At 35.2% G+C, this 25,529-nt stretch overlaps 1 protein-coding gene across 11 annotated transcripts in view; it reads right to left on the reverse strand.

Moving 5' to 3' along the window:
- CTNNA2 (catenin alpha 2) overlaps nt 1-25,529 on the reverse strand; it is a 1,170,559-nt gene that overhangs the window by 21,623 nt on the left and 1,123,407 nt on the right. For 9 of the 11 annotated variants that reach the window (XM_017888525.1, XM_017888528.1, XM_017888527.1 and 6 more), the window contains 3 exons: nt 22,724-22,829; nt 18,598-18,732; nt 7,731-7,874 (listed from right to left, as the gene is read on the reverse strand). In XM_017888525.1, coding sequence (XP_017744014.1) covers nt 7,731-7,874; nt 18,598-18,732; nt 22,724-22,829 — 385 coding nt within the window. The remainder of the gene's footprint in view (nt 1-7,730; nt 7,875-18,597; nt 18,733-22,723; nt 22,830-25,529) is intronic. The other 2 variants (XM_017888532.1, XM_017888536.1) reach the window with 1 other exon arrangement.

A 25,529-nucleotide genomic window follows, 5' to 3' on the forward strand; every position in this document is an offset into this window, starting at 1 on the left:
GAATGCAATCATTAAAAAGTCAGAAAACAACAGATGCTGGAGAGGACATCGAGAAATAGGATTGCTTTTACACCATTGGTGGGAGTGTAAATTAGTTCAACCATTGTGGAAGACAGTGTGGCGATTCCTCAAGGATCTAGAACTAGAAATATCATTTGACCCAGCAATCCCATTACTGGGTAAATACCTAAAGGATTATAAATCATTCTACTATAAAGATACACACACACATATGTTTATTGAGGCACTGTTCACAATAGCAAAGACTTGGAACCAACCCAAATGCCCAACAATTATAGACTGGATAAAGAAAATCTGGCACATATACACCATGGAATACTATGCAGCCTTAAAAAAGGATGAGTTCATGTCCTTTACAGGGACATGGATGAAGTTGGAAACCATCATTCTCAGCAAACTATCACAAGAACAGAAAACCAAATACCACATGTTCTCACTCATAAGTGGGAGTTGAACAATAAGAACACATGGACACAGGGAAGGGAACATCACATAGTGGGGCCTTTCATGGGGGTCGGGTCCTGGGGGAGGGGTAGCATTAGGAGAAATACCTAATGTAGATGACAGGTTGATGGGTGCAGCAAACCATGGCATATGTATACCTATGTAACAAACCTGCATGTTCCGCACATGTACTGCAGAACTTAAAGTATAATAATAAAAAACCAAAATAGGTTTTGATTTCCATCCCCAAATTCTTGCTTACTTCAAATCGAATCTCATAAGGGTAATTTAATCCTTATTCTTAGCATCCTGTCTTGGTTGCTCATCTAATATTCATTTGCCCTTCTCTTTACTTAGTGGCACCTCAATTTTAATCAGGGCAGCAATGTACCTAGCTAAAACATTGTGTTTACCAGTCTCTCTTGCAGCAAACCATATGCATGGTGATGAAAGTGGATATGGAAGAAGGGCAGAAGGGTGGATGTTTCTAGGAAGGAGGGTGACTAACATAGCTAGGAACCTGGTTTAACCCTCTCACCTCTTCTTCCTACATGAAAATTGGAAAGATGGAACACTAGCAGTAATCTTAGACCAAAAGATGAACTTGAGAACAGATGGGCCATAAAGTTAGGAGGTGTCAAAGTCCTTGATGACTCTGTGTTCACTTTATTCTCCCTGAACTACAGACAGATATATTCCATGTGAGAGAAATAACTCTATTTGCGTGTTTCATCATTTGTAGTTGAATCTAAATTAATAAAAGGCTATATACAAATTTTTAATACAATAGTGGGCATTAAATATTTAGTAGACTTAATTTAAAATATTTCATATTTAAATATAATTATATAATAATTTATATGTCATAACCTTTGCATAAGGGGGCAAATGCAACCAACCATGTTACTTTTAAATTTCTATTTACAATAAATTACTAATTTGATTCATTTAGCTTTTTGGGAAAAAACTCTGTAGGTTTCTGTGGCATAATCTTTTCTTAAAAGGGGTTTATATAATATATCTGAAAATTTAACAGAGTAAATTATAAAGGCATTAAGTTAGCTAGAAAAATAATTGCATTTAATTGTTTGATTTTTGGCCCCAAATCCTAGGTAAACAGTGTACTTTGAAATCTAGCATTTGAAGTCAGACACTTTCACGTAGAAATAAATGAATGGAAGTATGAAGGAATGATAGATTTCAAAATCAATTATTGGGATTTTTTGGGTGTGATACCTCACTACAATGGAAGGAGGGATGATAAAGAAGTTGATGTATTAAGCATAGATTATGTGTTCATTATGCAGGGAACCAGGGAATAAAGAACATTCGAACATATTCCTATTATAACTAGCTTACAGACTAGTTGAAATATAATGACATTAAAGTGTCATACAAGAAATGACAGAAAAATACACCATGCTGTTGGAAAATATCAAAGAAGTCCTCTGAAGCACTACTGTATACCAACCACTGACTTTGTGACCTTCAGAGGATTTCAGAAGTTTCTGAACAGAGCATAATTGAAAAAACTATCTCATAGTGCATTTTAAATGCTTCATACAATGCCTGGCGCATACTAATCCTTCAGTTTATCTTAATATAACTGTTGATATTTTGAATATTTACCATGAGCAATTATCTCTCTGAGTAGCTATCACTGTTCTAATAAAAATCTATCACTATTCTAATAAAAAGCAAAGCCCAGGGAGGTTAAGAATGTTGCCCAGTTTCATCAATTATAAAAGAGAGAGTTGGTTTCCAAATTCACACCTAATGGCAATATCGTTCTTATAATTTTAACACTATTTAACTTATATTCTTCAGATCTGTAACAATCAAAACCACATAACTGCTGCTGTTCTCTGCTTGGTATTTAGTTAAGTAAAAGAGTAGGTCTTGAGATAAATAATTTTGCCTGGAACATCTTTTTAGAACCACCCAAGGTTGTATTTGCTTTAGTTGGTGTAAGAAGGGCAATGACAGAGCCACAGATCATTGGCAAGAGATATCTGTAAGAGCTAAAAATAACTAGATATCTAGATCGATCTAGATCTAGATCGATCTAGATCTAGATAGATCTCTGAGATATCTAGATCTATCTAGACACCTAGAGATTTAATAGTATCACTGATTATTTATATGCAATAACCATCTTTTAGTTCTCATGCTTAATCACAATTTAAACCAATTTTCTTGAGAATATTCTTTTATTACCCTTAACTCCTATTTTTTCCAAAATCTTTTAATACTATTATACTTCAATTATTTTACTCTGAAACTGCTTCTAAGAACATAGAAACAGAATGAGTCAGTTCTGTTGCTTTGCAGGGATTCTAAAACTTTGGTGTGAAAATGAATCACCTGGTGTGTGTTGGGGAGTGGGATGGGGTAGTTAATTACAGACTCCAAGAACCTACTCCCTACCATTCCTGATCCAAGAAATTTGCAACATGGCCCAGGATCCTGCATTTTAATAGTCTCCCCCAAACCCCCTGCTTAGCTGGCATGCAGATAATCCTGATCATTTATCAATACTACTTATTAAAATCAGCATGAGTCAGAAGAATTTCTTTGATATCTAGCACCAGCCTCACATTTTTTACTTTTCTCCATCTTTCCAGCCCTCTAGGACCTTTTCAGGTCCAGTTATCCTGGAATACTTATATACCTCAATGCTATGGATATTTCGTTTCTTTTCTGAGATATTCCTCCCTCTCCTTCCACCTGGAAAACTCCTATTCAGTTATGTGTGAAGGCTCAAAAAAAAAAAAAAAAAAAAAAAAATCGCACCCCTTTATCGTTTTCTACAAAAACGGTCATAATATGTATTTCTTTTAAAGTGATTATTATAATCATAGTTACTAGTGCATGTGCTTGTTTTCCATGCTTATTCTATGAATCCATCATATATAGAATAGGGAATATCCCATATTACATACTCAATGAATTTGTTGAATTATAGCTGTGACTGATGCTTTATTTCTAAAATGACCTCCAGTGACACTTAGGAGGAAGAAAGAATAGTTATCATCTTCATCATTGTTCTCTTGAAATAAACATAATCTAACTTCTGCTTGACCTTTTTTTTTTTTTTTTTTTTTTTTTTTTTAAAAAAACCAGCGCGAGAAAAATTTTTTTTTTTTTTTAAAGCAACTAGCGCTAGGAAAGTATTTCTTGCTTTGTTAAACTACCTTTGATCATACTACTTCACCATTCCCAAACAGAAAAATTTAGTCTTTGAAAGTGATTTCCTGAGAAAACAAATTCTAGAAGCTAATTCTGATGTCACAATAGGAAATTAGAAGCCATGTCACTGGATGATCTAAACTGAGTCCTTGTTTACTTACTAAGTTCTTAGAATCTGGTAAAGGGGCTAGGCGACAGCAGTTCTAATTGTGGAATTCCAGTCTTTTAGAATGGCTAAGGTAATAATTTGGAAGAGATTTGAATGGCAAGAAATACAAAAACAGTTTTCCCTACGTGAGGCAAAATATCCACTGCAAATCTTCTGCGAATCTACAGCAACAGAGAGGCTTTCAAATGTAAGTGTTCTTCGTCAATGTAAATAGATCATGCCCAAATCAATAACCTATTTCCAAGAGTATATGGGAAGGAGACTTGCATAATCATGTTCAGTTTTACTTAGTGTGAAAACCTTGTCAATATTGGCTGTTAAAGGTGGAGAAACTGACGTTATTTTTGCTTAGTGCCCAAGGAAACTGCTTCATAAAATCATCTCAGTTACATGGATTCTCATTAGCTGATGTGGACATTTCCATCACCATCTGACATTTCTAAATCTGTTAATGATACCCCCAAATAATGATCCCTTTCCACTTTTATCACGATACCAGAATATCTCCAAGCTAAAGTCTTCCTCTTTCCTTCCTCTGCCGTTTATGTATTTCTCTTCCATAGTTGTGACTGTGAGTGATCATGTGGAGTTTTGTGTAACTGACTAAATACCTGCCTGATTGTATCTTTATAATTACTCAATTCACTCACTTGCTGCCTCCTCAATTCTTCCAAAGACGTATATCTCATCTAGTACAGTCAGCATATGATTTAGGGGAAAAGGGTTCAGATAAAGTATGAGGTTGAACTATAAGCAATACATTTTGACACATGTTACGTCTGAACACAAGATATCTTCAGCTCCATTTACAATTCTGTGGTCTTGAAGACCTGGAACACTTCTCTGTCCTTTTTATATACAATAACACAAAAATCGAAACCATTCTGTTCTCAGCTAGCTAAAAGTATCAGCTTGTTATAAGACTCCCCAGTGCAATCCAGCCCACCCAGGCCGCAGGGATATTTATTTTGGCACTTACTGTATTCACTTCTAAGTTGGCACTTGGCACACGTATAGACTCCCCAAAGAGGTTGCACATTCCTCAAATTCAAGAGCAAGGCTTTACACTTTTGTTTATACCCCATAGTACATAATTCCATACTCACCAATTCCCTACTCACCCACCCTTCCAAAACCACATGAGATTTCCTGCAATATTACATAGGTAATTTAAAACTTTGAAGCCCCCGTAAGATCAGCTACATCTCTTACCCAGTAAATGTTTTTTACATCCCCATTAATAACACAAAAGTACGGAGTTAAAACATGAATCGGTCTTCCAAAATCACTATGTAGCTGTCTATCATGGATTCTGCCTCTCTTCATATGTCAATTTTTTTTTTAGACGGAGTCTCGATCTGTCGCCCGGGCTAGAGTGCAGTGGCCGGATCTCAGCTCACTGCAAGATCCGCCTCCCGGGTTTATGCCATTCTCCTGCCTCAGCCTCCGGAGTAGCTGGGACTACAGGCGCCAGCCACCTCGCCCGGCTAGCTTTTGTATTTTTTAGTAGAGACGGGGTTTCACCGTGTTAGCCAGGATGGTCTCGAACTCCTGACCTCGTGATCCGCCCGTCTCGGCCTCCCAAAGTGCTGGGATTACAGGCTTGAGCCACCGCGCCCGGCCCATATGTCAATTTATATATAACTTTCTGTGTGGTTTAGATTTAGCAGATTAATCCAATGATTTTGTCTATTTAAAAGAAATGGCTCAATCACATATATTATTAACCAAATAGCATTATATCAGATAGGCAGCACATTTTAAAACCCTGTTTCCATTGAATGTTTTTTTCTGGGTTTAATAATTGTATGCACAAAATAAAAACTAACTATTCAATTATTTTCCCATAAACCATTTCTTCAATAATATACCATAAAACCATAGAATTTTAGAGCAGGGATGCATTAGAATATCTCTTTTTGATCATCTACCATCATTTTACAGATGAGGAAAACTGAGGCCCTAGAGATCTGAGTAATTTACTTAGAGTTACCTAACAAGTCAAGCACAGTGATAGAACTAGCATACTAAGTGTTCAGACCCCAAATTAATGCAACTTCCATTCCATTTCACTGTCTCCTTTAGAGCACAATATATGTATGTAGTTTAAAATTAAACTTTTAATACATACAAAATGAATTTAAAAAAACACTGAACATCACTATAAATGAAACATGCACATGAAGATAAATACGTGCATGCACAACGCATTCCATGATAGACTCTCTGAATTTGCACAAGTGCACAACACAACCGTTCTTAACTCACGAAGTTTAAAGATGATTGTGTCCCAAGGGTTTGAAAATATGAGCATTTCTTACCTGGCAGCTGTATGAGGGGTTGATAAAAGACATTAAAAACTTGAACTATGATTAGACATCAGATTTTTCTGGCACTGAAGGTTTGCTTCTACCTGGGTTTCAGGAGTCTAGTACTTTTAATGGAAGGTAGGTCAGAGACTTGAGAGGGATAAGCCAACATATAAGACATTGGCATTATTGCCCACATTGCAATACTAGATTGCCTACAGGTGACAGTCATCAAAATCTTCCTGTTGGCCAGTTATGGCCCTACCTTTCTTTATCAGGCCTGAAATCTTTACCATTATAGTCACTTATTTAGGTTAGAAAACTTAGGTGTCAAATAACTTCAAAACTCATTCCCCAACCCCAGGGTACTAAAGAGGGCCGTATCAGCTATAGTGCTTTTAAATATAAAAGCATATAACTTTGGGGGACAGGTATTTATGCATAACAAAGAAGCTATTGATGAGACAGAAAGGACTCTTCATTTTAAACTGAAACCATTTCTCCAACACAAATATTCATCATGGCTAGCTAACCAGGGATGTATGTTTTGGAAAAAAAAAAAAAAAAAACAGAATGATACCCTCTTTACATATTTTATAATACTCATAATCCACACCAGGATGCTTTCATCCCATCCTATGAAAAAAAACAGGGTTTCACATTCTGATGGTCAAACCCTTGCAAGAATACCCACCCCAGTGCTTTGATATCCCTTAAAGAGTCAACCATCTCCATGAACTCCCTTTTACCCTTTTATACAAAAGTTTGCATCTTGACAGTTTTAATAAGTACCCAGGAGAGAACAAGTGAAGAAGTGGAGAAAAGTGTCCACTCCAGTTGATCTTTTCTTTCTAAATACTAAGGCATATAAAAGAACTAATCAGTAATATAATAGAAACCCAAATGAAACAACAACAGCTTTTCATACCTCTTAACTACCAAGAGACCCTATGAAACAGCATCAGTGTTATGACATGCAACAACAAAAATGGGTAGTAAATCTGGCTGTGACACCTTGAAATGGCTGTGACCTCTTAAACTTGCAGGAGTTGTAACTTTTTTCAAAAAAATCACCATTTTAGTCACTGCATTGGAAGGCTTTTATTTGTTAACACCCAAAGTATTTGTTGATAATCCTCATGTATCATCCTCATGTATATTTTAACCTCCATGATTTTAGAAGGGCCCACTGATTCTCACGGCAAACATCAGTAAAGGATATTTCATGACCCTGAAATCTTCCAAACAAAGAATACATCCTTCTGACTAGCCTTCCTTAGAGAAGCTCACAAAGAGATTATAGAATGGATTCATTCCACATATGTCATGACTTTCAGTCCCAATGGGAAGAAGGACTGAGAAATAAAGAAATAAAAATACCATTTTCACTTCTCAAATTTAGACCACAATTGAAGAATATATCTGTGCTGTGGAATTTCTGACCCACATAAAGAATAAATAGGTCCTTTGCCCAAATTTGGTTAATATTAAGAGGCCTTAAGTGGACACATTTTCATTTCCCTAAAATCCAATCCCCCCTGCCTTCAGAATTCATGATTACAATGAAAGACATTAGATTAGAAAGTCAAGTTACTCACCATGGAGGAATCACTGCTTCCACTCCCGATCGGAGCTCCCTCAGCACAGGTTGGGAGGTGGGTAGAAAGTTGACTAGCCCTGCCCCCATCTATGACATCACAATCTACCTCATAAAAGGTAGTGAAAGTGCTCTGAACTCCTGTCTGATTTCCGAGAGATACAGAAAAGAGAGAGTGAGAGAGAAAGCAAAAGAAAAAAAAAAATGTACCCTACTTGGGAAGGGATTAGGGAAGTGGAAGAGGGAGTGGGTAATTGGGAAAAAAGAGGTATATGAAGGAATTACGTGCTGAAAGAGATATACACATGGGCTTTCTTGACATTAAGCAGGCTGGCCATTTGGATTTCTCATTGGCTCTTGAACAGATAAAGGAACCATGTGGGAGGAGAATGAAGATGCACCCTGCCTTGTCAGGCATTGTAAGGGACCACTGTAGTGGGGCTCAAAGGGGCTGAATCCCCTATTTAAAGTGTTGAAGATCACCAAGAGAGAAGGCAAGGGCTGTAGCTCTTAAAGCCTGGAATGGTATGTGGGGATCCCTGATGTCTTTCTTGGAAGTTCCATTGCCCTGCTGTGTGACCTTCCTTAAGCCTTTGGCCTCTGCACATGGTCCTCTACATCCAACCTCTGCACATGGTCCTCTACTAAAGGGATACTTACCTCTTTCACTGGGATCACTGAAGGACTAAAGCATTCATTGTTGCTACAATTGCAACTCTTTTGACTCTTCCTTTTAACCCAAGGATGGATTGTGTGAGGGGCATAATTTAAAGGATAAGCCAACAACCAATGCCCTTTTCTACTTTTAGAATCCTTTCATAAGATTCTTTCAATATAGAACATTATTGACAATCTTAAAGTTTTTCTGTGTGTATCAAATATATAACTAGAAGTAGTAGTTATAGTTCATCTTCAGAACTGTACAAAAAAATCAAATGGCAAGTTTTCTGCAATCATAAAAAAATGCACTGTCACTCTCAGAGGTCAAGTTACATGACCCAGTGATGTCAACTGACCAAAATGTTTTTTGTATTCGACGATTTCTGCTATAGTCATAGCTTTATTTACCCAGTCTAGTTTTCATAGAAAACAAGAAAAGGCGTGAGAATAGTATGTAGAGCACTATTTTTTTCAAATGAAAATTTAGGAGTTTAAAAACAGAATACTCAAAGTTATTGATTACGGCAAAACAAAAGCAACAGACACTATTGAAGAGCAGGCACATCCTGAAACCATCCACAAAAAAGTCAGGCCTTCATCTGCCTAGCGGAATACATGAAAAGTTAAACCATCTCTTTCCACAGAAAAAAACTGAGGAAACCCAGACATTCAAAACAATAGCTTGCAAATTATGGCATCATAAATGGGTAAAAACCAAAGCCTGTTTCTATATACAGATAAACAAAAATCTTAATTTGGGATTTTTCTGTTTTAAGTCAATATAATTCTATTTCTAAGCCAGTCATTCTTAGCGTACTAAATACATTAGTGTATTACAATAATTGCAATTTAAAATTAAGCAAAATTGGCAGATTTAGAGAGCAGTTTGAAACACAGAAGCTACTAAATTCAAGCTGATTATGGTTTTGGCAACATCACGTCCATTTTCACTTCAAAATAAATGTTAGAGACATTTAAAGAATGTCTTTAAGGAATTAAAGTCAAAAGAAAAAAGTCTTGCATATAAAAGATGGGTGTTTTGCCTATATTTGACTTTTTCTGTATTTAACAGAGGAGGCAACGATACTCTGCATATATTTTCCTTGCTGTATCATTTATTGTTTTTATTTTCAGCAATTCTAAGCCTAAATTCAAATTCTATATTCTATATTTTTGTGGGAGATTTTACAATTAATGGCCCTATGATGTTTTTTCTCTCCACTTTTACATATTGGATCATTGACTAGTTGGCTTATCTTTGACTTTTTTTATAACAGTCTCATTTGGTTTACAAGTTAGGGATCTTCTGATTTTCCCATTGTAGGAAATAAATTAGTCATTTACCACAATTTCTCAGTTTTAAAAATTATTACGTATTAGAAACTTATTTGGATCATCTCATAAAAAGTTTAAAGGTCATTAAGATTAATGATGCAATTGTCCATTCCTCCAATAAACACCTTAAGTTTTTGCTACCCAACACAGATGGTACAATTCTCTCAGCATTAAGATATTAAAAATGGAGTCAAACACTTTTAAAATATTGAAATAAAACAAACTGAACTTAGACTGTCTATTGGCATTTCTTATAATTGTCTATTATCTCTTTGGAAATGGAGCATGACTTCAGGAACCCAATGCAAAACTAGGCTGCATCAAAAGGATGCAGAGTGGTCAACTGTGCTGACCTCTTACATGAATTTAGTATGATTGATTATGATATTATAATAATGCCTTTATTTATGATATTAGTTAAAATAATAAAACTGTCTTTGATATAGAATGCAATGCCAGGATTAGATAATTTCCAAATCTTAGGATCCAGCCTCTTGACAGTTTTCATGAAAACTAAGTTCTACTCCAACGGTAGATTAGCTGCATACTTCCCATGATATTTCAGAAATGGTTAAGTAGCCCTTTAAGACAAGATATGAAGTGTTTGCAAGATTTCAGTAGTCAAGACTCCATTATTATAGTCACGGTTATAATTTCATTCTGACCAGACAGATGTAGGGCTGGTCTCAAATTTATGTTTGAGGTTAAAAAAAAAAAAGTTGTTTAGCTTCTTAGCACAGAAGATTGAGAAAAGTCAGGTGGAATAAAATGTGCATTTCAAAAGAACAATCTGCAGATGCATTCATCATGGAAGACATGGTCAGGCATTTTTTTCATGTAAGTTGACCAAAATGTTATAATTGAAGAGAAATACCTCAGTATGAGGGGCTCCAATAAATGTGGATGGCAGCAGATTCTAATTGGAAGTTCTCAGATAAAGAGATGTTTTGATTTTGTTTTATGGTAGTGTCTCACATACAGAAATTTGGGCTGACAAACATACATGGTTCTTAAAAGACGATGTTGACCATAACTTCTCCAGTATATTCTCAGTTGCAAAAGAGATTTACCAAAGAAAATGGATGAAAGAGGTCAAGGGACAGGATGTTCTGATTTGACAGGACATCTAGCCAGAGTTCCAGTCAATTTCATTATCAGCAAGACATCTGCACAGATGAAGGTATTCAGAGAAAAGTAATAAAACAAGATACAGTATTGATGATAAAAAGATTAAAAGTCTAAATTAAGAAAGCTTGCCTTCAAGAAAATAGAATTAGGATGAAGTATTTGAAATATATTTATAGCCCAGAAGGAAAATTACTATTTAAGATAGAGTAAGACAGTGTGTTCTGATGCAGTAAAAGAAATCTGAACAAAGAAACTCCACATTGCCCATCCAAAACCTTTCTTATTTGTAAGATACATGGGCCAGAAAGTGGCACATATTTCTCTTCTAAGGGCTGCACTCAAGGTCATATTTTATAAATGATTTAAATTAGGCTGGAAAAAGCACTTGACAAAATAATCTGCAGGGACAGAATGTAGACGACAGTAAGTTAAACACACTTTTATTTCTAGAATATAGTAAACCAAGAAAACAATGAATGCACAGAGATAGCCATCAACAATACTCTGCTATTCTAGCTGAAAACCCTATTTCAGTAAGCTGAGAAACTAAATGGAAAAAACAAACATAGACTATACGGTCTAATAAAAACACAATGGACAGAAAAATTTATCCTTTTCATGAAAATTATTTGGTATTAGAGATAAAGAGACTTTAAATTCCCCAACTCAACCAAAATATATCACCATGCCTTTTACATAGTAGGGATGCAATAGAAATGTTGAATTAAGTGAATCAGAAAATATTCTTATGTGAAAAAGAACTAAATGCAACTCTTTGAATCTCTGTTTGCCATTGGAAATTAGAAACAACTTACAGAAACATTGATCTATTTTAAGCAAAATATTATTGTCAAAATGTTATCAAAACTAGTGCTGAATAAAAATATCCTGACTCTGTTTTGCTGTGGATTCTATCTTCTTTATTTTTAACCAGCTAAGGTAATGGAAAGATGTGTAAAATCAATGACAAAATCCCCAGATAATCTTAGCATATGATTTTAATATCCATTCTCTTTTACCTCTTCATATTATATCACCTTGTTCACATATCAACTTTTTTCTTGAACAGACTTCAGTCCAGGAATTCCTGGGGTAAGCCCCAGGAGAAGCAAGGAAAAAAAAATCACAATGGATTTAAGTAACCAATTCTAAATAATCTGTTTCTTGACTAGAGCTGAAAAATTCAAGTGTTTACAGGGTTTGAATTTACAGACACCATTTCTAAATAAAGGTCTTCACTCAACACTTTGTCTTCCCATAATTATTTGGTTCAATGTCAGGAAACAGGTATGTCTGGATTTACTCTTACAGATCCAAAACTGGTTCAAAACTGGGGAGAGGGTGGCTTTTAAGATACTTCTCAAAACAATAATTATTTGAAACATCATTTGAAGTAGTATTTTAAAATTATTTTTTAAAAAATCAGACCATTCTTATATGAACAAGTAATCAAAATTAGGATATGTCTTATGGGGAAGCTTTATAAAATAGTACTTCTTAAATAGCTGTGTCTGGGTTTTGCAGATATTCCAAGACACAGTCATCCCTTGGTATCCATGGGGGATTGGTTCTAGGACCCTAGCAGATACCAGAATTCAAGGATGCTCAAGTCTCTGATACAAAATGTCATAGTATTTACATGTAGCCTACACACATCCTCCTGTATAGTTTAAATCCTCTCTAGATTACTTATACCTATTATAATGCAAATGTTATACAAATATTATATAAATACTATACTGTGTTTTATCTGTACTATTTTTATTGCTGTATTGTTACTTTTGTTTTTTTCCAAATATTTTCAATCTCAGGTTGGAAGCATTCTCAGATATAGAACTCACAGATACAGAAGGCCAACTGTATATGCAATCACCTCCCCTCATCCAGGTACCTCCCTTGTGTCCAATTTCCAAGTTTTCACAAAGTATTACTGCTAATTAGCTACTAAATCATTCTCTGAACATTACCTGTAATCTAAGGCGTTAATTGATAATAAATTAAGTTGTCAATTATTTATTTTCTTCTTTTAATTAGAGCATCTCAAAACTTAAAAATTCTAAGACCCAAAGGAATGAAGTTTTGCTGATTGAATGACAAGTAATGGCACTGATATCTCAGGGCACACTCTTCTTAAAGCTACTAACTTCTACTCTTACAAGCAGTAATGCCCCCAAACTAAAACAGAAATTACTCCTCAGCCCACAAGTTTAGGTGTCACAATCGAATCAATCCATAGAGTAGATCGAAGTAAGGTCAATCCACATCTCCAGGTAAGGTAAGAAGAGTTATTTGCTTGATTTGCATCCTAGCTTTGCCACAACACGGTATGTTTTCTTATTTTAAAATGAGTACATTGGAACATAATATTTCTCTATGCATTAAACAATTCCATTAGATAACCAACTGCTTTAATTACATCAATGAATAACTGATTTTTTAAAATGGCCATAAGTGATAATATTGGTAAGTTTAGGGTGACCATCACAGAAAATGTAACTGAAGAGCCACTTCCTATAGTGGAGCAATATACCAGACTCCTTTGTACAGGACTGTTTGAATTCAGAGAACATATACAGGTGCAGTGCAAAAGACACAAAGCTTTCCATGATGCCCAGCACCCAAAGAAACTTTCACTTTTCTTATTAAAATTCCTGTTAATTTCCCATTTCTTCCAAAAATAACAGTCTTGAATCGGTAAACTGTCACTTTTAAAACTCTGGGGAAATGAATGTTCAGTGAAAAACCATATAAAAGTTATTTCCCTCTGAGGGTGTCTATAATTTGGGTTGTGCAGAAATCAATGACCATTCATACTGGTATGAATGTAACTAAGGAAGGCATAATGCAGGAATCAGAATTTAAATGGTACTAGTTTCACTATCAACATATTGGGGAACAGGTTTTGGGGAAAATATGGAATTATGCAACAACTCATTTTACTAGCAAAGTATATTCAAATAACTACTGCCATTCTGTAAATGGTAACTACTCATTTCATTTTCTTAGTCACAATTTCTCTACTATGCCTAACATCCAGATTTACAATCTGAGGTTTGTTTTTATCTTACTCTCTCTAGGTTTGGACGCTTCAACTTTTCCTATGTAATGGAAGGTCCTTTAAGCATGGAAGGTCTGGATAAAATTATTTTGAACTGTTATGAATTCCTAGAACACATACCCTTTTGTTCAAATGAAATACTAACATGCTTTCCAAACCCAAATTGAAATAGCTAGCACTTTAGATTTTTTCCATTACTGTTACACTTTGATCCATGAATATCATGAAGAATTGACTATAGACAAAATAGAAGATATAAAAATTAAGAAAAAAAGGTTGCTTAATGTATAGGTCTACACAATTAGATGCAATTCTTGTTTCAATGGCTGTTTTAGCTCATTACAAAATACTGGCACTTTTTAAAAATAAAAAGGAATATACAGCTCTTCAAATAAAATGTAGTTATCATCTCAACAAACCATATATATATTGTACAAAATATATCCCACATTTTCTTTTCCCTAATTTGTATTGGATCAGATAGTGTATAGTTACCAATCTTGTTCAGTTCCTGACTACTTCACTAAGGTTTGTTGAGAGTGTAAGAGTAAATGTCAAATCAGTTGTGCTCCGTGTTTGTATGCACATATGCATCTTTGAAGATATGCCAGTGTCAGGTAGAATTGATTTTAATATTATCAGTTTCCAGCATTTTTAGGAATGTATTACCTATACCATGAATATTCATGTTGATTATGATTAGAGTCTAATTTTTAAAAATAATGTGAAACATGGGCAACAAGAATTACTGTAATTGACCCCTCAGTCTCCAGTGTTCTCTACCAATTCAAATCCTACCAGTGTCACAAGAATAACTTGTTCACCTTGCCAAACCTCTCCCCTAAACCCAGTTGAGAGGCATTCAGATTTGGAAAAGAGATATTTAAATGGCAAAGAACAAAAGTACATATTAGGGCAAGCTTCTCAGTCTCTCAGGAATAGGTCAGTAATTCATTCCTTCAGCCCAAGGACTTAAGCAACTAGCATTCCTCACCTCCAAACTTGATTCAAATATTTTGTTAATATAAAGACATTTATATGTAATAAAATCTATTAAAATTTGTACCATTTTTGTGTACATTTGGCCATAAATTACATCCTCGTCTCTCCTGAACATCGAATTCCTGATCAAAGTAGGGTTATTGCTGTTATGTTCTGACTTCATTGTTATAATGAGGCTCCTGTTATCCTTTAACTTTAAAAAACAGTTTAGGTAGGCTCTATCAGGTTTATTAGAATGTTTGATATTCAGTATGCATAATTTAAAAATCCTACATTAGTAATTCTAATTTTGTTCAGAATCATATGCAATGTATAAATCTTTTGGTAGCTACAAAATATTAAAGGTCATAGAATGATTTTATTTTCCAGATCCATGTATACATCTCCATTTTAACTTTAAAGGCACTAATTAAACCCTGTGAAACCTAGCAAACAAAATTAGTCAAAACATGATAATTAAATATACAGATAATACCCATATTATGATACTGGAACACATTTGAATTCAAAATAGTATTTAAATACTAAAAAATACATAGCTTAACTTTTCTTCCATAAGATAATGCTGTCACATTTAATGGCCATTATTTGCACTAAACTAATTTATGATATGTTATGCTTGACTTTCTCTTTTTTCTTTTCTTCAACCTTCTTCCTTTATGCCTCTTCTCTTCTCTCCTCCCCTCTTTCTTTCTTTCTTTCTTTCTGCTTTCACTATTCTTTTTTTTTCAAAAAGCCTGTAAACTGGCTTAAGAATTTAATCAAACATTAAACTAAGCAAATAAATAAAGCCAGTTTATAGACTGTTTAATCTTCTGGAGCTCAGTTACCTCTATTTTCACTTTAACAATTCTATCATATTTTTTCTTTTCCATTACTCCCTTAGTAACCAGGTTAAGCCGAATTGGCTCACACATGCATTTTCTACTTTAAGAAGAATATCACCTTTTGGTTACTGAGACAGGTTTAGGCCAATGACAAAAAAAACCTAATTGCCAGGTAGAAAACCAATGGTATTTCTTAGATAGCAGTTGAGTGGATGAGCATACATAGGCACACATCCTGCACTGCTTTATTTCTGTAGTTCGCCATCATGATGCCTGGAGAGCTTTAGTAGCCATTCTCCTCCAAGACCTGTTGAATTATCTGTCCCCACCTCTCAAGCCAAAAGCAGATACAACACAAGAGGCCTTTCTCAGTTTGTATACATAGAATCACATAAAACAAAAACACGCTGACATAAGACATAATTGTGCATTTTGCTTAACATATGTTCATCATGCCAGCATAAGACTAAAAATGTGACTCTCTGTTTTGACATCAAAATCACTTTTCTTGGCAAAATGGAAATAATACGTCCGAATCTCATTGCTTTGGTAGAGAGGTTGACTTCTAACAAATGTAACTTTCCTGGGGGCTTTCATACGTTTCAGAAAAGCCATGGCTTTGAATCCCATGTGCATAAACACAGGGAAAAAAGAAAGAAGATTTAAGTATTTCTTTTTTGATTGTACGTTAAACTATGATGGCTTCTCCTGGGAAAGAAAAAAACAGCAACTTTGCCATGCCATGTGACAAAATAAAAGGGTGTAACTTTCTTGGCAAAATCATTGAAAATGTGTGTGTATGGGGTCTCCCATTCTTGACTCTTTCAGAACTTTGAAAGCAGTCATTTGTGGCTATTTTGCACAGTAAGCATATTCATTTTTTTTTTTTTTTTCTCCATTGGCCATCAGTGAAGGAGCATGAAGAATAAGATGGAGGCAGAATTGGCAAAGACAGCAGACTACAGATGTAGGTGTGGCACCAAACAGCAATCAAGCTTGGAATAAATCATGAGGAAGCCAAGAGCAGGCCCATGACCGAGCATATATAGCAAACTTTTTATAATGCATTTGCCTTAGAATTATTATCAAGTTGTACAACATTCTTCTAAAAGAAGCCTTCTCCCATGCAAGGATTTATGAACTGTGCCAACAAGACTCAAAGAAGGAAACAGGCTTCTTGATGGTGTTCCCAATCTCAAACACCTCTATAAAAGCCAACAGTGCAAGTGATAAAAGCCAGTGATGGTTTGGACTACATCTAAATGAGGAAAATACAATGGCAATGAAGCTTTGGAGGCAGTGACAAACAATGGGTACTGAGAGGATGATGGAGAGCGGCTCTGCTAGTAAAAATTGCCCAGATGAGGTTGTGGAGTCTGAGATCCACAAAGATGCTTTGCGCATCCACGTAAATAATAAGATTAGAAAGTAACAAATAAAAGCACACAAGGCAAGCTGAACAAAAAGCACTCAGTTCCACAGGGGCTATATACAGATGGACATGAAAGCTGAGTGGTATGGGAAACTATACCATCAAGGCTGAAGATAAGAAAGGCAGCAAGGAAGATGCGATGATTTGATCACTTCTTGGTGAGAGAATCTTGGTAATTACCAGCTTGGCAGAAAGGACACATTGCAAGACAGATTGCTCTTGGTTGTTGAAGAATGTTGAAGCAGGATCATGTTGGAAATGCAAAGAGGTGACTGTGCTTTGGGAAGAGGCACAAAATAGCCAATTTACAGGGCTCTAGGTGGGACTGCATGAAACAGGCTTTCCAGATGGTGTCTCTATGCAAGCCAGATCAGTTCTTTTCCCAGCTATGTTTTCTGCAACTCAAACAATATGGGGACAAAAATATTTGGGTTCAAGAATGATTTGTCCACATATTTTTACCAAATGGCCAAACTTCTAAATTTCCAAAAATGGCTTCAGGAAGAACTGAGCTTTGTGATTAGTTGGATTTTCATAAGGTATTCACCATGCTGATAATATTATGTGCCTGTAATTATTCACTTGAAATGGTAGCATCATGTCTGACTGGGAAAAGAACTAAGGTGTCAGAGCCACGTTTCTGGACTTGCAAATAATTTGCAACAAATGGCACCCTGTGTTGAGAGAAAGGGGTTGAGGGAGGAGAAGAAGCCAAGGTGAAGAACCTCAACACATATTTGGAAATCTTGCCAAGAAATTGTGATTCTTCTAAATATTCATTGAACTTATTTCTAGGAATGTGACAAAAATGGACTAGATCATTATATTTTCATGAGAAATGAAACACTGGAGTGATTGAGCAAAGAATATATAATTGTTAGTGTTCGACAATTATGTTAGTTTTTGGCAACAGCACATCAACCTGTATTAAACTCAAACATCTTCTGGCTTTCAAGGGTTACTGATAACCTAGTATGCATTGGAACCTGATGAATGAATTCCTATTGTTTTCATCGTCTCTAACATGTGAACACAATCCACACATAGAGAGTCTGGCTCCCAAACAGAGAATGAAAATTACTAGCACTAACAAAAGGAAGTAGACTCACAATGAGTAAATATACAAAAGCCCCAAATAATTGTAATAGTCACAGCTTGGCAATGAGTTTCCAGACTACAAAATTAGTTTTCTTGTGAAGAATGGAGATTTTACAAGGCTAGAATAAACACAGGGTAATTGGAAAATCAAATTGCTCTTTGTGAGTTATTGTAAGGTCTGGAATAATGGTGATAATATTAAAAAAAAAAAAAACCCTCCCTATAAATCACTGTAGTTTGGTGTTTTTAGCAGTACTGTTGCCAAGAATGTTTGCCTTGGAAGTACAACGGTGGGAACTTTACATTGTGAAGCCCAAGTCCAGCTTACCCCTGACACAATGAGCTCTCCTCCCAGATTCTGCACTTCTGCCTTCACCTTGCTGCAGATATTAAGCTGATGACAATACAAGGCAATTCGTTGAAGGTAGGCTAATAAATCCTGCTTACATGCTGAATCAGGACACTATAAAACATTAAAAGAGTGATCTTGATTAGTAAGTATTCTTCAGTTTCTAACATTTGTTATAGAAAAGCTGCAGGAAGAAAAGGTTTCAGTGTCATATACCTTAATTACATTCATTTAACTTCACAGGCATTTTAGAAAGGCCACAGACTGTAGTTTAGAATGGTTGGTTCTACTTTAATAAAATTGTATCAGAAGAATATCGAAGATATTCCAGAAAGTCTTATTGGGACTTCTATACATGTTTGAGTATTTTTACCTGCTGTCTTCTAAACTCTAAAGAAACCTAAATATTTTACATTTTCTTCAACTTTCACTATGTGAAATGTTATTTTAATGCAGAGGACCAAAGGATGCTAGAAGTAAATCACTTTGTGTGGCAGTCTCTGCCAAGCATAGGGGACAGTTTCAATCCAGTCCGTCGGCAGAAGAAAATCAATTCGTTTCCTTTGATTCTTTAATAAATGTATCATTCATTTATGAAAAAGTTTATTACACTTATTGGAATTTAATATTTATCAAACTTTAAGCAACAAAATAACCTGCCTTTAAGTGAGAGACTGAAATGGTTCATGACCACTCTAAGAAAAACAAATTTGATAGAATTATTTGAAGCCAGCTGAAAGAAGTTCGTAAGAGTAGCAACAGAGTCCTTTAATGGATGCACCAGAGTTAACTCTGGCTAAGAAGTCTGAATTTTCATTATGACCAAAGTAGGCGGGTGTCCATCAAGCACACACAGGGCTTGGCTGAACACTTCTAGAGACATTTACGTGACTCCTGAAAACATTTCTGAGGCTCCAGTGCCAATGGCTACTGAGGAATTGAGATACCTGTATATTTCTTTTGCTATCAAAGGTTCAGTTTGAGCTACTTCCAGGTCATTTAATTGTTCTTATCAATTTGGCACTTGTAAAGGATATAAAATCACCAAATCCTTGAAACTGTAAGAAATAAGTACCTACAGCCACAACTAAAGTATCTTATTTAGAATAAGAGGATGGGAGAAAGACTCTAAGTTTCCCTCAAGCTCAAGAAAGGAAATTCTTTTATCAATACTGTAAAGCCAGTGATTACATATAACCATCTATTGAATAAACGATAAAGGGATATTTTTTATATTTAACACTTACCATTGTGGTATTTTTTCACTAACTGCATTTATCAAGAAAGAATTCCACAGAGACTGCTTTTAGCTTCTTACAAGTACTTCATACTGTAATATTTATCCTACTCCAGGGACCCATACACAGAAAGGAATTAACTTTAAAATGGTATCTCCCCAGAGGGCTGACAAGGCTTTTGATACAAATACCTTGCAGCAAATTAAACAGAGTTCTATCTCAATGGAACAGTAATTAGAAATGCAACAGTCCGTAAAAAGTTTATATGGCATGCATATCTCCAATGTTTATAAAATATTTTCTGACAAAATAAATGTAATTAATCCAGTCCTTGGTAATACTCATTCTATTCTATTATTTAAACCAAAGTAGTTAAAATACACATTTAAAAAGGCATGATGAATCAAGAAAAGTAACTACTAAATCATGGAAATAGGTGCAGCATTTGATAACATTTTCTGAATAAAAGATTTCTTTATCAAAATTGCAAGTTATTTCACAGCTAATGACAATAATAATGCCACAAAGAGGGTTAGGTTTAAACTTCATCTGTTTGAGTCACTGTGAAATAGCATTTAAATACTCTGTCACATAATCTCAAAATAAATTTAGTATCCTGGGGTGTGTGTGTGTGTGTTTGAGTGTTTGATGTGTTTTTCACATATCAACTGCTTTTAGTTTTGCTTCAGGTTGCACAGTTAGTTGAAAATGAAAGCCCAAAAGGTAAAATCAAAACAAAAGTCACAACCAAAGCTATTGAACTTGAGGGGCCCGAAGATGCTGAGAAATACTTTTCGCCATTGAGATTTAAAGTATAATGAAACAGCCACTCAAACTCCATTCATTTTCACTCCCAAGAAGTCCTTCCTAGCAAATTGGTGGGTGGTCAATTTCTGGTCACTCTACACATTGGAACTCTTCTCAACATTTGCAGAAAAAGAATGTGGCCTTTTCTAGTTGGTAATTTTTTTGTATGCATATTTTCAAGTAAATTCATTGTCTCTTCCTTTCTTTACATGAACTTTCTGGAATACTTACAGAAGTCTGTCAAAAAACAAAACAAAACAAAACAAAACAAAACAAAAAACCTCAGTTTATGCTGTGAAGCCTCATGGTTGATATTGCCCTGAAATTAGGCAATAGCAATGGGTTAACACTCGCCTCCTACAAACTGTGAGAGGTTCTCAAATTATCATAGTACTTGAGTTATCTCAACCAGTAAGTGTTTCTCCAAAAGTCAAAAGTCAAAAAAATTTCTTGGATTAGCCATCTTATATGTAAAATAAAATTGAAATGAGAATTCATTGACTCTTAGGTGCAATCCTGATAGTAAAGTCATCTGAGGTTTTGTTTGTTTTGTTTTCTCAGCCTTTACAAGATGTGTGAATTTGGTATTGACTTGAATGAAGGATGTTAGAGCCTGGGATGCTGAGGCAGTAAGTATTTAGAGGAGCAACCCTTATATGTAGGAATGAGGGAGGAAAACTATAATAAGCAACACAAAGACTCAGAAATCATCAGATCATCAGAGACTAGAGCCATATATGGAGAAGGATGCAATTCTCTTTCAATATCTCCAGCTTGCATCAACGTACTGCAGTATACTAAGCAAATTCATGTTAATATTTCCATGTAGATAATAGTATATATAATATTTTATTTCCAAAACTTATATTTTTGATACAATCCATCTGAAGTGGTTCCAACTGTAAACCACTGCTGCTTATAGGGATAATCAACAGTTAGTTACCTGGAAAAGTCTACTACCTAACACACTCTTACAAGAAATGGACTATAATTGCAACAAGACATTTAGAATAGAATTTTAAAGTTCCCATTCAAGCCAAATAAAAAGAAAAGTATGGAAATAAACATTCAAGGTCAGGACTCTTTTAATGTATATCCTAGTTTGGTTTGAAAGCATTAAGAGATATTCTTGAGAATTTCATTTATCTCTGATGCCTCTGAGTCTGGGTTATAATAAGGCTGAAATCTGAAGGTTCTTGATCATGTGGAATAATCCCATTTATGGTGGAGCATAAGTTATTATGAATTATGAAGAGTATCATTAGAGTAAGATCCATATTAAATAACAAAAGGTGAAGTTCTACTTTCTTCTTTCTATATTTAAAAACATGATGTTCTCCCAAATTCCACAACTTGTTTCTGCCCTTTGATCTCCAAATGTCCCTGACTGTGCTACCCCCAGTTTCCATTCTAGTCCTGGAAGAGACCTTGACAACTTCTTAAACCATCAAATCATGACCCATCACATCCCTAAAGCTCTGCTAATTCAGTTCCCTGACCACAAGACAGGTTGCTCTTTTCTCTCCTTTATTCATTCTGTCAGTCAGTTAAAATGTGCAATCTAAATTTCCTGGGGGCGACAGAAAAATAAAGTAAAGCAATGAATTAAATATATATATTTTAAATGTGTTAAGTACCATGAAGTAAACAAAAGAGGGCATTATGTAGGAATCTCTAAAAATATATTTAAACCAAGAGCCCAACAATGAAAATTTAAAAATCTGCTTTCCCCCCCTTCATTATGCAGTACAGTTGCCTTTCTCAATAGGGAAGGCTGGGACAATCCATGACGCTTCAAGGGCTGATGTCTCCTAAGTAATGTGTTCTTCTTTCTCAAGGAATTTTGGTTAGAAGCCTTAGCATTCTCTCCAGAGCTAAACCTACCTTTGCCACCAGCACAGTGTCAGGAGAGTCAGATACCAGTGTGTAAAATATCAGTGATTCTCCCCTCTGATTCATTCCTCAGAGGCATTTTATAGGGTGCATAAAACTAATTACAAAACCCAAGCGCTAATTAGTGATTCCACTCAGCATGTGCCCACTCTTCCCTCTTCTATTACCTGATCAGCCACAGCGCGGGCTAATTTGTCCATTCGAGAACCTGCTTCGGCAATTTTCTTGGCAGCATTAATGACATCAGATGTATTTTTCAATGGGCCTTTGCCTCTGAAACAACATATACAACATAATTAGAAATCCACTTGATGGGAAAGAGACGAACCTACCGTATCCTTTGTCCAGGAGTCTAGTGTTGTATTTTATTTGGCACTGGCCACATTAGTCTAATTTTGAATATTTTCTTAACTCTAGTTTCTATGTTAAGTCATTTTTTGGAAATATTTTCCCATATTTTTATGTGCATGTTCACATTTTATCTTTTACATTAAGTTCTGTATTTTTAAACAATGGCTGATTATAAAAGATGATCATCACAAGAGAAATGAAAATTTTATAGTTGCTTACCATGTACCAAAAACTGTTGTACCGCTACCTTATTTTGACTTTATAACAACTCTACAAAGTAGGTATCATCACTCCCATTTAGATAATACAGTGAGCCCAAAATGATCTAGGTAACTTATCCAAGCTTATACAGGTCATAAGGAAAAAAATCAAAATTTTAAGCAAAGTCTAGCCAAAATACATGCACATGCATTATCTTCCTAATTATGTCCAGCATTTTATATTCTATTATTTAAATTTTAAGTCCAGTTTGGCATTTTGAGAAGCAATGATCTCTTGCACGTAACTGGGAACTGTTTGGCCAGAATTTCAGAGTTTTGTTGGCTTGTGTGCTTCCAGTACTGATTTATGAAAGAACGTACAAAGCACAGAGTGACAGTGAATGTTTTTGTGCTTCCAAACCATCACCCTAATATTTTCATATAAGGTTTGCAATTAGGTGAAGTGTTTAATATGTCTTTTAAATATTTATTATAAGGGAAATGGAAATTACACTACGTCATAAATCTTTAAACAAAATGTGGCATGTAACACAACTTTTCTTTCCCTTTTGTGAGAGGTAAAGCATAAATTATGTTTATCATTTTTTAGCATCATTAATTAACCTGGTCTCTTTATGTGCATAAAAATCAACGTGTTTTTTAAGGCTGCAAGATTACATTCCTATAGTTAGAAATGTGGTGAACTGTACAGAAAAACTATTCAGAAGTGATTTATTTAGACCTTTATTTAGACCGTGTAGGGTTATACAGAAAGGGCAATGATTGCTATTGTTACATAATAACATTTTATAAAACAGAAGACAAAATGTCTCTCAGTAAATGAATGATATTTTGTTCAATTTCTCTACTAATTCCCCTTCTTGGATTTTTCTACATTAGTAAGTAAAATATACTGGGTTTGTATTAATATTTAAATACAGAGACAGACACACAACTTAACGTATTTCATTTTGTTGTAGTGACGTTAACTCTTCCACAAAGTACTTTGATTTTGCAGTTGCTATTTAGATTTTAAAACACAGAGAGTAATTTCACATGTGAATTTTATGTAATACGGATGAGTTAAAGATTCTGTGACAATCTGTTTGCTATTCCCTAACATATTTTTATTAGCACAAAATAAATTGTTCTTATTTTTTAAGGAAAGCTTGGATACAGAATCTGTCCATGTTTAATAATATCCTCGTTATTCATATTTCTAACTTCTAGACCTTAGAAAATCTATTTTCTGATGTTTACTCTGACACAATATTTGTTGTAACTTCATCTTAACCCATTCAATAAGACTGCATTCTGTTTGATTTTGCATTGCTAACGATTGTGTATTTCAAGAATTTCAAAGTATCTTGGAAAATGCTTCCTCATGAACCTTCCATAGTAACTTCCAACAGCTGATTGATTCTGACAAAATGTTCCAAGTTAGTGAAGAATGTCTATGTAGACCCTGCATCTGCTTGATGCTCAGGACCTCATTTTGTAGACAAAGAATGAAAAGAAGCATGTCGTTTTGATTACACCAGAGACTACAGTTCATAGACTTACTAGTATGTTAGGAAAAAAAAGTTTGAGACTTTAGAATTCACGTTGTAGACTCAATTCAAATTCTTGGAGTCGCAACCTGGGTATGAGGGTATATTTCATAAAATTAGAAAGCAAAATAGAAGTTATGAGATAAAATATTTTCTCATTTTCTAGTTGGGGAAGCTGAAACCTAGGGAGAAAGACAAAATAACATGCCCAAATGACACTGCTATGCACAGAGAGAAACAGGATCGAAGTCTATGCGTCCTAAATCACAATTTAGTACACTTTTTGCTAAATATGATTCATTCTGAAGAATGTAAAGTAACATGCTCAGAGAAAAACAAGTAGCCTTAACTATATACATTAATACGCAAGTTACGGCCGGGCGCGGTGGCTCAAGCCTGTAATCCCAGCACTTTGGGAGGCCGAGACGGGCAGATCACGAGGTCAGGAGATCAAGACCATCCTGGCTAACCCGGTGAAACCCCGTCTCTACTAAAATACAAAAAACTAGCTGGGCGAGGTGGCGGGCGCCTGTAGTCCCAGCTACTCCGGAGGCTGAGGCAGGAGAATGGCGTGAACCCGGGAGGCGGAGCTTGCAGTGAGCTGAGATCCGGCCACTGCACTCCAGCCTGGGCGACAGAGCGAGACTCCGTCTCAAAAAAACAAAACAAAACAAAACAAAACAAAACAAAACAAAAAAAAACGCAAGTTACAAAAAACACTGATTAAATAGATGGCTCAAGAATTCAGAAAGAAGAGGTTGGGAAAAACTAATAAAATTACAAACAGATCAATGAGTCAGCAAACAAAACACTAGAAGTTATGAATAAATCCTAAAACTAACTCTAAACCAAAAAGATATAGAAAATATATT

The sequence above is a fragment of the Rhinopithecus bieti genome, unplaced genomic scaffold, assembly GCF_001698545.2.
Source record: "Rhinopithecus bieti isolate Rb0 unplaced genomic scaffold, ASM169854v2 scaffold_17655, whole genome shotgun sequence".
NCBI classification, from domain to species: Eukaryota; Metazoa; Chordata; class Mammalia; order Primates; family Cercopithecidae; genus Rhinopithecus; species Rhinopithecus bieti.